The sequence below is a fragment of the Alligator sinensis genome, unplaced genomic scaffold (genome assembly GCF_000455745.1).
Source record: "Alligator sinensis unplaced genomic scaffold, ASM45574v1 scaffold178_1, whole genome shotgun sequence".
NCBI classification, from domain to species: domain Eukaryota; kingdom Metazoa; phylum Chordata; order Crocodylia; family Alligatoridae; genus Alligator; species Alligator sinensis.
In genome coordinates, this window is record NW_005842031.1 from 627,566 (window position 1) to 641,874 (window position 14,309).

At 44.6% G+C, this 14,309-nt stretch overlaps 2 protein-coding genes across 6 annotated transcripts in view; both read left to right on the forward strand.

Moving 5' to 3' along the window:
• The window catches only part of BPNT1 (3'(2'), 5'-bisphosphate nucleotidase 1), a 27,103-nt gene extending 26,523 nt beyond the window's left edge, over positions 1-580 (forward strand). For both annotated transcript variants that reach the window (XM_025202573.1, XM_006022343.2), the window contains one exon: positions 1-580. This exon is cut by the window's left edge and continues 100 nt beyond it. In XM_025202573.1, the coding sequence (XP_025058358.1) occupies positions 1-22 (22 nt within the window). In that variant the 3' untranslated portion in view covers positions 23-580.
• An 11,021-nt stretch (positions 581-11,601) lies between these two features.
• The window catches only part of EPRS (glutamyl-prolyl-tRNA synthetase), a 55,654-nt gene continuing 52,946 nt past the window's right edge, over positions 11,602-14,309 (forward strand). For all 4 annotated transcript variants that reach the window (XM_014519323.2, XM_025202567.1, XM_014519324.2 and 1 more), the window contains exon 1: positions 11,602-11,778. In XM_014519323.2, coding sequence (XP_014374809.1) covers positions 11,736-11,778 — 43 coding nt within the window. In that variant the 5' untranslated portion in view covers positions 11,602-11,735. The remainder of the gene's footprint in view (positions 11,779-14,309) is intronic.

The window sequence follows — 14,309 nt, forward strand, 5'->3', positions numbered from 1 at the left end:
TTGCTACCTTGAGAAACTTTGACTATTATGCTAGTCGTGTTCCTGACAGTGTTAAACAAGCTCTCGTGCCTTAAGGCAGAAAAGTATCTTTCATTTGGCTGTTTGGGGAAAAATGGATAAATGAGACTGAAAAATTGTTTTATGAAATCTGAGGCTAGATTCATTTAGATACTTTGATCAGTAATTTGTTGTAGAAATTAGTGCACAAAATATATGGATATCTTGCTAAGTTAGATTGTTCAGTGGCATATTCACTAGACAAAGTAATAGCAATGCTAGTTTTTCAATATGGACTGTAGATGTTTTCCCTATTCTTTGTAAGCAAGGTATCTAAGAAAATCTGTATTTGTGGGACTACATTTATTGCAGTTATACTGTATTGCATAATGTCACAGTTCAAATCTATTTTCTTAATTTAAGATACAAACCTGTAACCATATCTCAGTTAACCTGAGTTTGCTCAACAACTTTTTGTTGTATGTAGGCAGCAGTACTTAATTAAGTTTATGTATGGGTAATAAATAATTTGTTTTGGTTGATCAAATTGTTTATAATAAAGTTACTGTTACTGATTCTTAAATGTGACCCTTTCCCTTTTGTAATCAGAGATTTGTGATGGTGTTGGTTTTGTAAAGTTACTGAATCATATTAATGTGTATTTTTGCTGCTTGTTTTATCATTGTCTAGCTTTTGTGAAGGTTTTATAAGTAATATGGTTTGTATGACAGGTAGACTGTATTGAAGCAGTTTCTTTGTGCAGAAGTTTCCTCTTTATGAATATAGGAAAGTAGGGCTAGAAAGGACATCACAAGGTCATCTTGGCCAGCCCCTTGCTCAAGGCAGAAGCAGTCTTGACTAAGCCATTCCAGCCAAGTGTGCCTAACTTGCTCTTGAAAACTTCCAAGGATAGATTCCACAATTTCTCTAGGTAGCCTGTTCCACTGCTTGGCCACCCTCATTATTTTCCTCCTAATTTCTAACCTAAATTTCCTTTGCTGAAGCTTGTCTGTTGCTCGTAGTCCTGTCCCCTGTGGGCACAGAAAAAGCCCATCTCCTTCCTCCCTATAACTGTCCTTCAGGTATTTGAGTATTGTTACCAAATCCCCCTCAGTCTTCTCTTCTCCAGACTAAATAAACCCTGTCTCTTTCAGCCTTTACTCGTAAGTCTGGGCTCTCAGACCTTTAAACATTTTTGCTACTCTGTGCTAGATTCTTTCCAGACTGTTGAAGTGTGGGGCTCAAGACTGCATACAATATTCCAAGTGAGACTTCACCAGGGCCAAATAAAGTAGAAGAATCACTTCACTTGATTCGCAAGTGATGCTCCTGTAAATACAACCCAGTATGCTGCTGGGGTTGTTTTGCAACAAGAGCATACTATTGGCTTATATTTCCCTTATGGTCTCTTGTAACTGCCAGATCTAGTCATTTCCTAGTCTGCATTTATACATGCGATTATTCTGTCCCAGGTACAGGACTCTACAGGTTCTAGCCCTACCCTCCAGAGTGTCTGCAACGCCACCCAATTAGGTGTCATTTGCATATTTGCTAAGTGTGCACTCAATCCCATCATCCAAATCATTAATGAAGGTATTAAAGAATCCTGGACCCAGGACAGACCCTGGGGAACCCTTGGTACTTGATACCTCCTGGGACCCAGGTAATTGATACCTCCTCCCAACTAGACATTGCACCATTGATGTCTACTTGATGAGCACAAAGATTCAATTAATTGTGTCCACCTTCGTGGTTGGATCATATACAGTGCTATATTGTTTATATATATTTACAATGAAATAATATGATTTTGCAGTTTGTTTTGTATATCGAGCAAAACCAAGATGTGTGCATTCCACTGTAGCTCTTAGGCAGACAAGGTTCCTTGGGTGAATCTGATATCTTTTATTAGACCAACCCAAATAGTTGGAAAATAATTATTAAGCAAGCTTTTGGGTTCAAAAACCCTTTGTCAGGCTAAGGAAGTTTCAGCAGTTGGTGTGTGCTCTTTCTGGATGGAATGAAAAGTAAAGCAGCCAGCGGCTGGGCTCGTATGCATACAAGACAGGGAGTCAGGGAAAATGTAAATTGAGGAGTCAATAGGTGAGAGACAGGGGGGAGGGGAGGGGGAGAAGAGAGAGAAGCGGGGTGAAAGTGGAGAGATACCTGGGGAGTCAGATGTCAGGCAGGTTATAATGTGTCATAAATCCAATGTCTATATTTAGTCCATAATTTTTAGTATCCAGGAGGTTGATAAAGTGGGGTTCATAATTGTAGCTCTTAAGACTTTCTGTGCATATATTCATTTCTAGTCAGAATTCAACATGTAACTTTTCAAAAACATGACAGTGCTTAGGGCATGGAACTTATTCTACTTATGCATTCCCAGCCACCTCTTCAGGATTTTTTCATATTACAATATTTTATTTTATTTGCCTAATTTTTTAAAAATCTCTTGTATGTAAGGGCTTCTATTTATTATACGAAAAGGTACTATCTTTTAGCTAGTTCTTAAAATACCTACTTTAGACAGATTTCAGTTTGGTACATAAATTATATTGGATATGTCTACATTGTACGAAGCTCAAGTTCTGGAAATAATATTGACATATTAGCATAGATCTCCAAGAACTATGTTACCTTGCTGAGAGTTAGAGGCATCTTGGGCATCTCAACACTACTTTGCACTGTATAGTGTAGATCAGAGGTAACCAGCTTGTGACACAAAGTTCATGGGCACCCTGTGTGCTTGGAACATGGGAGATTAGGGAGGGACAGGTGCCACAGTGGCAAATAGGGCATGAAGCAGAAAGCAGAGCAGCAGATCAACCATGATCAACTTAAAAAGATCGCATGGCACTCCATGGTGCTGCAGCACCCTGTTGAAAATCTCAGTACCCATTGTTTTTTAATTGTCTAATAAGTGCCAATCACAACAGCATAATATGATTTTGAGGCTCTTCTGAACCTATTGCCACCACTTTTGCATAAGAAATATACCCCATTAGAAATGATAGAGGCATCTTTATGAGACAATTGTTAGTTAATTCCCAACCTCCTTCCACTGACCAAGACACTTCCTGTACTGGGATGCCTGCTAAGTTGCAGCTATATAACAATGTTAAAGTTCCTTGACAATTTAAACAGAAGGATGCTACTGTATTTACTCAATTCTAAGATGAGGTCCCCCCCATTTAACATGGGCGGGGGAAAAAGCCCCTCATCTTAAGGCCTGCGGGCTTCCACCCCCTACCTGCTGCCTCTGCAACCCACGGTCTTCCCCCGCTCACCCCAAACATAGCCTCTGCTGCCCTGCCTGCCCCCACTTACCACTGCTGTACTCCAAAAAGCTTAATCTACACTGCAACCTGGGGCACTGACAACAGCCCCAGCCTGGCCCTGTAGCAGTGGTAGCTGAAGGGGAATGGGGGGATGGGAAGTGGGGAGCAGAAGCTGGGGGAGGGGGAAGAGGAGGAACTAAAGCTATAGGAGGAGGGCAGTAGGGGAAGCTGAGGAAAAGGGGCAAAGTGGGGGATAGAGACTGCCTGACTTCCCCATACTACATGCCTGCTCCCCTGCAGTGGTGTGGGGTATGAATTAAAGATCACCCTCCCATAATTCGATTCTACACATGGACAATTAGAGCAAATGTGTAAATTCCCCATGTATAGAATTAATTATTGGGGGAGGGTCATCTTAAATGCAGGGTCATCTTAGATTCAAGTAAATACAGTATTATAAAATAATCTTGAGGTTGAAAGAATTTTCATGGTTAAATACTATAGGGATTAAAATGAGTATTATAAACATTTGTGCACTGAGAGGATAGTTCCTTCTATGAAAAACCTTAACATAAGGAAATGTATTTTAAACCGTTTTGCAGCAGAAACAGATCATTTAGAGACAGGTGATGAAAATGAAGCACACAAGTATTTCTCTATGAAGTGACTGGACAAAAATAACATGGGATGCAATGATACCAGCACTTAGCTTTAACATAGTTCCTTCCATCAGTACCTTCATAATATTTACTATGACGGGTATTATGATTTCCACTGTATAGATGAAGAAATGTAGGTACAAAATAGGGAAACAAAAGGTAAAGTGGGCCCTTCTTAAGACCTAAGGTACATTCAGAGGAATCCCATGTATATAATGTGGCATTTCCTGTGGAACTCATTGCCACAAGAAAATGTTGAGCCCACAGAATTCCAAAAAGGATTAGATACATATGACCTGCATGCGTAAGAGACAGCTAATAAATCCATTGAAGTCTCAGCCTGTTATGTTGATGATTTACAGTGTGTCAAGTTAAGAGAAGTACAACAGGAAATCAGGTGAAAAATCAGAAGAACCAGTCTACTGAAACAAGAGATAAAGTCAAGCTCAGAGTTGCCAGGTTTACAAAGTATTCTCTGAGGCATTCAGGCCCCTACAGACACAATGTCTCCAGCTACTGATGTTGTATTTCTATACGGATCCTTTCATCAACACTGGCTAGCAAAGCTACAGCAGGGCCTTTAGGTGATGCTGAACAGAACCTGTGCAGAAGTTAGTATTACAATGTTTTGAAAGACTTTCCACAGGTGACTTTCGGGAAGCTGATGTGGTCATATTTATTGGGAAGTTAATAATCCTGACAATGCCAAATCAAAGGCATGTTGTCTGGTTTTAGGCTCTTGCCAAAATTCTTAACGGATGTGTGATATATGCTGCAGTTGCAAGGGAGGGGATTGTAGCAGGGCCCTGGGATGTGCCTGCTCCTTGAAGAGAGCAAGCAGCTTGAAGGACGGCTTGCAGATGGCAAAGGGGAACTGAGGGGCTCACCTGACTGGAAGAGGGCTCAGGCTGGAGCTATATAAGCCCAGAGCCTGCACTAGCAAGGAAGTACCTCCCCAGCAACTAAGAAGTGAGGTGCTCCTGGCTGTAGGGCTCCTGAAGGGACCTGGAGTTTGGGCTGAACAACTCTGCAGGCCTGGGAACAGAGGCAAGTTCCTTGGACTGCAGAAGACTGGGTTTACAGGCAAGTGGACTTTGTTTATGGTAAACCGCTAGAGGGCATGAGATGTCTGCTGGAGGGTAGTGATATTGCTTAATCACTTGAGTTAGACCTGTAGTTTAGCCTTGAGCCCTGCTGGGGCAGGCTAAAGACCTATTTAGAGAACCAGTAACCCAGGAGCCCTCAGACTGAGTGTAGGGCCCAGTGAAGAGCCCAGGAGTCTGGAAAAAGCTGAGACCCAAACCAGGAGGTCCAAGAGCCTGGGGAAAGGAGCTGGGCTAGAGGGTCCATGAGCCCAGAACAGGCCAAGCCAGACTAGAGGGCCTGAGAGCCCAGAGAGGGCCCTGTGTGTGGGACCAGGTCCCAAGAGCCCAGAGGAGGGCTTTGTGTGGGACCAAGGGGGCCAAGTGTATAAATAGTTACATCAACAACAGAGAATATCTGCAAGACTTGTGGTGCAGTATAGGGGAGGTGTAGGAGCTGCGCAAACTGCCCTTAAGGCTCTTGGTGCCCTACAAGGCCCTAGTCAGGCTGAGAGGGACTTGCCAAGCCTGAGGGTTGGATCGAGGCTAGTGGGGTCTCAGGAGAGGCCCAGTGTGAATTTATTGGGCTTAGGGCTCACTCTAAGGCCTGTTGGCAGCATCCCTGAGTCCACCTATAATATTTAAGAACAAGGCATGGCACAGCAAGTAATTTAAGGAGCGTGGCATTAGAATTTGAGCCAAGCAGGAGCGGTAAGGCCACTAGGAGGTGTCATGGCTGCCCCTGTAGCCACAAGCCTGTCCCCACAAGGGATGTAAAACGGATTTATTTTTTTAAGTACAACTTGCAATGAGCATTTAGGAGTAACTGGTACTGAAACAGTGGGAAGCAACATTTTTGAATGCACTGTCTTCCTTCATACAGGGAAGAGAAATTGTACTTCTCTGGCAACTGTTATTTGAGGACCTTTGAACATTAAATGTAACGTAAACACTTTGTGAAGCTGGTGTACAATATATCCCCCTTTGACAGATATGAAAATAAAGGCCAGGGTTTGAATTACACTTCAACTCCTGGGAGGTCTGCAAAAAAATTGGCTGGGGTTGGAGCTGTGCTCACGGGTCCCTGCCAGTACCGCAGGGCTGGGGCCAGCAGTGGCGGCAGCTAGAAGGAGCTGCTACCACCTGGGCTACTTAGAAAGGCATGGGGGCTGTACGTGGTGGCACATGGGCTCCGGGCTCTTATGGGGTGGGGGGAAAGGGGTGCTGACTGGCCCATGGGGGTAGGGGAGGAGGGAAGGCTCTCATTTCTTATGGGGGAACTCAGCCCTCCCAAACTTCTCCATAATTCGAACCCTGATGAAGGCATTAGGGCAGAGATTGTTTCACAAGTTCTTTAACAAACCCTAGAGTCTCATAAGCCCTATAACACATAATTTATAAAATAAATGAAAAGAGAAAAATTATAGGAAGTCTAACATGTGACAAGTATTTGTAATGAATATAATTCACCTTGTTTCTGTTAAAATTTGTCCAGTGGAACAGTATGAGATCATAAATGTGCCATGTTTTAACCACATAATATTGCTTGCATATTTGCATAGCAATATAAGCCAAATAAACTGTCAGAAAACATGTTTACTTAGTTGGCCATCAGAGCTCTCAGGACAAGTCCTTCATGAAAGAGACTAGCTGCCTTGGCCCCATACTTTCCCCTAAAAAGAAGCAATACTGAACAATGTCCAACCCAAACCCAGTAACATTGTTGTGGTGCTCAATAAAGGAGTAAGATGTCAGTTCTGTTAAAGGTGAGGGGGAAGGACAACACGGGGAGGGTCTTGTGTATGATGCACTTACTCAGAACCTGTTCTTTAAACACCATGGCCACCTGGCACATCACACTGGCAGCAGAGAGGAAACTCAAACTCTTGTTCCAAGAGCAACCCCTCCCTCAAAAGACATACACCACAAAAAAAAAAAAAAGAGGCCACCAGGAAGGCCGTGCAAAACAGCACCATTCCACTTCGACTTCCGTTTTGATAAAACAGTGTTTCATTTCAAGTTCATTTCATTTTGAAAGCGCTGTTCCATTTTGTTTCGTTGAAACTGTTTCAACGTTTTGCCCATTGGCTATAACGAGGGAGCACAAAGCTGCCTATAACTGTCATTTTTGCCTGATTCATCTGAAACTTGCAGGGATGGTAGCCCCTTCTGAGGGCATGAAACCTGCTAAGTTTCAAGGAGATAGATATAGAGGTTTCTGGGAAACTGCACCTCAAGATGTTGACAAGCAAAAATGTCACTTGCTGGCAGCGGCAGCCTCCTGTCATCCAGCAGGCAGATCTGGGAGCCTGCACCTGCAGGAGGGCTGCGGGGCTGCACTGGACTCCTCCTGGGGGCGCAGGCCCCCAATCTGCCTGCTGGATCACAGGAGGCTGCTCCTGCCACCTGAGGCCAGCACCAGTCTTCCCAGCACTGGCTGCGGGCTATGCCCAGTGCCAGTCCCAGGCGGCAGGAGCAGCCTCCTGTGATCCGGCAGGCAGATTGAGGGCCTGCACCCCTGGGGAGGAGTCTGGCAGAGCCCCTGCAGCCCACACGCAACGCCAGAAAGATTGGTGCTGCCGCTGGCCTCAGGCAGCAGGAGCAGCCTCCTGGGCTGGGGGATGTGCCAGAATGCTCCTGGGGGGTACAGCCCCTGGATCTGCACTGGATGACAGGAGGTTGCTGCTGCCAGCTGGGACCAGCGCTGAAGCCAAGTAAGCCTGGCTTTGAAACTCGAAACGTTTCAAAACTTTCGAAATGTTTCAAGTGCCCTTGTTTCATTTTGAAGCTGACATTTGTTTTGTTTCAATTCCGCTGTTTCGAGCTTGAAACACATCAAAACAGCTTTGAAACAGAACACCTGGCGAAATTTTGCACAGCCCTAGCTGCCAGTGTTTATGGTGCCTCTCTGTGGTAAGGTTTGGTAAGACTGACTCTTCTATATCATTTATGACAGGGTGCTGGGAGTTCCTTTAAAGTTTGCCTAGCTGGGCTGCACAATATTAACTGTTATGTGTACAAACACTACCTACACATGACACACAAGATAAACCTGGAGATTTTACATAGGAATCCATAGCATCAAAAACCCATATCCTGACCTTTTGTGGTCTCTGAAGAAGCGCTATTTTTTCCATAGTCAAAACTAAGTGAAACCTAGGGGCTGGCTTTTCCTGAGGGGGCATCTTTGGTCTAAAAGGTTGAGAACCACTGATTTAGGGGTTCAACACTTTTAAGGTAACAGAAACTTCTGACTCCTTGCCCCTACCTCAGAAGTCCAAATTGGTCCTCTTCACAGCCTGGGCTCACAAGTCTTTCATCACTTTCTCATGGTTATCTTTCCCTTTCTGAAGGGAAAGTTGGAAAACTGAGGCTGATACTTCTTCTCTAGGTTTCAGGCCAAGGTGCCTGTGTTAAACAGCAAATGATTGGTCTTTTCCTTTCTCACTGCTTCCTACTTTTCTTCTCATGATCTACTAGGGCTCCTCTTAGAAGCTTCTCCACCTTCTGCCTGAGCTGTGTAGTCTTTTACAGCAGCTGTCTTTACCTGGCTGCTAGGTTGCAGCTTGAGGAGGTAATTAGGATCTTCATTAGCAGTTTCCAGGCCACTGTCGTATTGGCTATTTATCATGAGGATCCTTGTGAGTAAACTCTTTGGGGAAAACCACAGCATGTAGGCAAGGAGCTAAGGGACATCTCTGGAGGAGGCTGGATGCAGCAACAGCAAGTTGAGAAATGGGAGTGTATACTCTACCTAGAAACAGTCACAAGAAAAAGATGCAAGGTAAGATGTGCAATAAATCTTTCCACCCAGATGGATGCTCTGTGAGGCCTGGTAAGGCAGGCCACCTTTGCTCTGAGAGCCTGGACCAAGTGGGGAAGGGTCTCAGATTTTACAATTTAAGAAGATTAAGGTCAACTTGGGAGATTCTGCTGTGATTTTAAGAGTGAATTGTTCACACTGCTAGGGGAGGCATCTTACCTGTACTGAAACAAAACCACCACTATAACTAAAGTATGGGCAAAAATCTGTTCAACTGAAACCCTTGTTATTTCTGATTTCAACATACAAAACTAAATAATTAAGAATTCTACATTTTAAGAGATGCATTTAAATTTATTGGGTGCAATTCTCCCCCCACTTCATTTTTATATCACTGTAACTCTACTGGAGTTACTCCAGTCCTGCTTTTGATTGTCCCTAAAGCTGCTTGTGCTTAAGTTCAGCATATTTCCTGGCTGCACTCAGCTGCTAGCTGGAACATCCTAACATGGAGATATAAGTAGACTGATGTTTTGGCTGTATACAAGTTTCACGAGGATCAAGACTTTCAGAAGTCTCATACAAGAGTCCCCTTTCCCTAGTGAATACAACTTGCTCTTACAGCATTAGAAGATCAGATATTTTCCCCTCTATCACAAAACTGTCAAGCAATCCTTGCCTTTCAGAGATTAGGATGAATTAATATTGCATGTAGAGCCATCCCTAGGGGTGTGCAGGGCCCAGGGCATATCAGCCTGTGCGGAGCCGGGGGGGCGTGAGTGGAGCACGGAGCTGGCAGCCACAGTGGGACCTGTACAATACTGTTCACAGGGCCCCGCAAAGCACGGGGCCTGGGGTGGTCGCCCTGATTCGTGCCCCGCTAAGGATGGCCCTGGTTGCATGCGCTTACTTAACCCTCTCTCCACTTCCTTTCAGGTGACAAACAGATAGAATAGTGTGTGCAGAAGACATATTTAGCTTATGTCATCGTGTTCCAGCTTCTCAGACCAAACACAGACTGCTCAAACAAATATAATCTTGTTACTAACCATTTTACAATATAATCCTCAAGTCTCTTCTCATTCTTGGGTATGTACATCCTAGCATTTACATCCAAAATGTGTCAACAAGATGCAGGGGAAAAAAAACTATAAACTATACAAAATAGTATTTAACAATTAACTCCTTTTCACATGGAAAAATGTATAGGCATTTTAAAGTCAACATACACCTTGACCACTTCATCTGGAACACATTATATATTCAGCAGTTTTCAAAATTTTTCTCCATGTAAATCATACCTAAATAGTGGTTGGTAGGTATCCACAAATGAACACTCTGACCCCCTGCAACAATTGCATGGATCAGCTTCCATCCCATGAGCAATCACTTTCTATTTATGGCTACTGCAGTCATTGCTTTTATGCAGAACATTAAGAAACTATTAATTATAAATTAGCTGTTAGAAACAAAGAGTGTGTGTAACTAGTCAACTTTAGGAAGTAGTGAACCAGTTTGAGAGTTGCTGGGCTAGTGCAGTGGGTCTTATAGTAACAATGGTAAGGGACAGGAAGGTAGACTGACACTGCGTTGTCCTTGGCTTGCAACAATGTGAACTTGAGCCTGTCCCCAGTAAAAACTGCTAACACTGTATTTCGTAACTATCACAAGAAGTAGTGAGGTGCACTGCAAAAAATGTCCGGGTGTGTATATCTATCTTTGTGAACTGTACAGCCCAGTCCAATACCAGAAGCATTAAAGTTAACCTATTATATGTAAATACCAACTGCATTTTATTTCTACTGGTTAGCTCGCTTCACTGGTAGACCTACTGTGCAAAGCAAAAAGCCTCCTTTTTCAAAGATGCCATGTGGCAGCAAAGCAAATACAGACCCAGCGACTGACATTGCTGAGGTCATAAGCTTTCCTGGTTAAACCTACTAGTAAATAGCAGTGTGAACCATCACAAGTGAGCTCTTTAATTATACATCTATGCGTATACATGTCATACACCCCCCCCACACATATATACGTATCATATATACATGCACATCGCACACAAACACCGTCATTACATGCACACATTTCATATAGATAGATATCTATATATATGATACGTGTGTGTGGTACCCAGGTGTTTGTGTGTATGTCTATATGACACATGTATGTGTATGGTATGTATAGTGTGTATGGATATATATGGTACGTGTGTGCTACATGGGGGGGGTGTGTATACACACACACACACACACGGGTATGTGTTGTTTGTATACATATATACACCCATACACACCCACCCACACCATACACATATATATGTATCAGAGATATATATACATACACAGGTGCGTAGAAGTATCTCACACATCAGCCCCGGCTCCGCCCCATACTGGTAGCTGCGCGGAGCTAACGCAGGGCCGCCGCCGCCCCCCACACGCGGGCGCGGGGGCACGTTCGGAGCCGGGCACGTGACACCCCCTCGCAGTCTAAGCCTCAGAACACGGGCGCGTTAGCGGAGAGGGTGGGGCAGAAACACGTCACAGCTGCTCCCGCCACAACGTCCCTGGACTCGGCACGAGTCTGTCCGCAAAGCCGACTCCCGGCTTCACGTAGCACGGGAGGGTGAGGAGACACGCTCCGGTCTCAGTGAGGGAACAGCAAGCCCATCCCCTCCCCTCCCCCACCAACCGCAGCCTGCGCGAGGAGGCTACGGAAGCCGCAGCCAGAGCGCGCGACGCCTCTGACAGCAGGACGCGGCCCTGTCCCACTTCCGGCCCCGGAGGCTGGAGTGGGAGGGCAGTCCTTCCTCTGCAGGGGATCGTCCCAGGAAGTGACGCAGCAGCGTCTGCGGCAGGAGCCTGCCGGAAGGGGAAGGTGTTGTCTGCTAGCGCCGCCCCTCTGCCTTCCTCGCCACCACGCAGTCAGTCCGAGGCCCGGCGGCGGCGGCGCGGGGATGGCGCTGAGCCTCACGGTGAACGTGGGGAACCCTCCCCTTGGTGAGTCCCCCTTTATATCCCCCCTGACGCCCGAGGGCTGCGAGGGAGGGCGCCTCGGCCGGCCCCTGGCTCGCCGCAGGGCTTCGCGGGCGCTTCGCAGCTTCAGGTGGCCTCGGGCCAGGGCTGCATGGATTCGCCGGGCGACCCCGTCTTGCCGGGTGCCCGACCCTGTCCTGGGAAACGTAGTTCATGTAACAAGTAATATATATATAACGTCTATCTAAGTATAGAAATAGATGTATATCTAGACATAGATTACTTTAATTACTGTATTACATTATGATATCTCTGTATAGGTATAGATAGGTGAGTTATAAATATGTATTTCTTTATATATATGTACTACATTATGATCTGTATCTTTGGAACGTAATGTAGATCTGTAATTTAATAACTATAACATAATAGGCCTTATTGGTGTACTGCAGGGCAGGGATTCTGGCCCAGAGGTGGCAGTGCATGGCGGGGCCTTGAGAAGCTTTTGAGGAGGCGGCAGGGCCACGCAGTGTTAGCACCCTTAGTTGGGAAAACAGGATTGACTGGATATACTCAGAGATTTCAGGCAGGACTCCCTACTGCCAAATGCATTCTGACCTGTTGTTGGCCAAGGTTTTTCTCAACAGATTTGCTGTATTATTTCTTTCTGTAGTAATAAAATAAAAAAAAAAGAGTGCCAACTAAGTTGGCATTTTCCAAGGGGTGCCTTGAGCCTCTCAAGGGATGCCTCAAGTATAAAAAGGCTGAACCACTGGTCCAGTGGCAATCCATTCGTTTCTGGCTCTAGTTCAGAATTGCGCTTTGGGGTGTGCCTGCCTGCTCCATTTTCTGCTCCTGTTCCTCATCTAGCCCAAGGCTTTCACAACACCACCTTACTGCTAAAGGTGCGAGAACCTTCTTCCCAGCAACTCCTGGCATGTGGAAGCAGCCCTTCACCTGTCTGCCATGCTGACTCCCCATCGGATTTCACATTGATGCTGAAAATGCGCTTTGTTTCTGTGCCTCTGTGTTGTCTTTTTGCTCTATGATGTTCTGTGTTTTTTTCTTTCTTGTATTTTTCAACTCTGAAAAGCACTCTGTGATGCAGTTTGAATAACATGATTTTTTTAGAAGTATATTAGTATGTAAGTACAGCACTGCCTTATTTTAGCAAGCATGTACTTTTAACAAACTCTACTTCCAGAACCATTTTTTTTTATTACTATGATGCAGTAAATTGACTAACTCTTTTATATTCAATGAACTTCTCTGGCCCCATGGAGGTCCATCGTAATGAGGCTTTACGGCACGTGAAAAATCCTGCAAAAAAAAAAAAAAAAAAAATTAATTTTGAAAGACTCCTCAAAAATCCTTATTGAAATGAATGGCTTGTAGGTATGAAATTATGTAAGAAACACCCTCTGATTAGTTTCATTTACTTTATCTCTTACTACATTTTACTTCCTTAGCCTGAGTATGTGCTTGAGTAGAGGGTTCTTCCAATTCACAGAAGCCCTTGGATGACCGTAAATATTACATGCATAACACTTTTTAAATGCAGAAGTGTTTTCTTTAGAAAAATCAGGCACTTGAGTTGCATTTGATGCCTAGCTCATATTAATAATGGTTGTTATGAGCTTTGAAAATTGTACCGGCAGTTGCTGTAATTTATGGTAATGATGTTTTGTAGGATGTAGCACTCTTCATCTTTGAAGCATTGTGAAAACATTAGTTACATGCTTATCTTCTCACAAAGGTATTGCAGGGAATCTTCCCATTTTGACACAGACTGAAGTGAGGGAAGACCATTAAGGGTACATCTACATGGCACAGCGCAGTGCCTGAGCTAGCCTTGGATGAGCTAATTTGGGTATGGAAACAAGATGGCCACTTTAGCAGGGCACTCCTCCTGGGCTAATTGGCCCTGCTGTGCCAGCTCAGCTATACTGCCTCTGGTAACTGAGCTGTCTGCTCGCGCTCGCTCTGCCTCGCGCTCGCTCTGCCATTGTTCTGTGGTGCCACTAACTGACTAGCCTAATTCCACAAAACGTATGTGCGTGTGTTTTACGGAATTGGGATCTGGGCATGGGAATTTCTTGTTCCTAGTTGGCTTAGGTCAATTTACTAATACTGCTCTTTGTACTTTAATGTACAGACTACAATTAGATTTTTTTTTTTTACCTTTTTTTATCAAGAATAAGATTTTTTGTGCTGCTATGAAAATGAGCTGCTGGACCTTTAAGGCCCAGATCTCTCAGTTTGATCCAGGCAAACAACACTATGTGTTTGTGCAGACGTTTGTTGCCTTTAGGCAATGGCATCTTAGGAGAGTGTCAAGGGCAAACCATCCTGTATAGAGGTGGTCCATCATGGATAGAGCTGAGTCACATTTACAGTATTGTAGAAGCTTTGTTCCATGGATGGAAAGAGAGGATTTTAGTCTGTAGGATGGTTAATCCTTTCACGAGCATTGAATCCACTTAAAAAATTGACCTTGCCCTTCTGGTCTCTCTTTTGCTCGCACCCCCGCCCCCCCCCCCCCCCCCCCCCCCCAC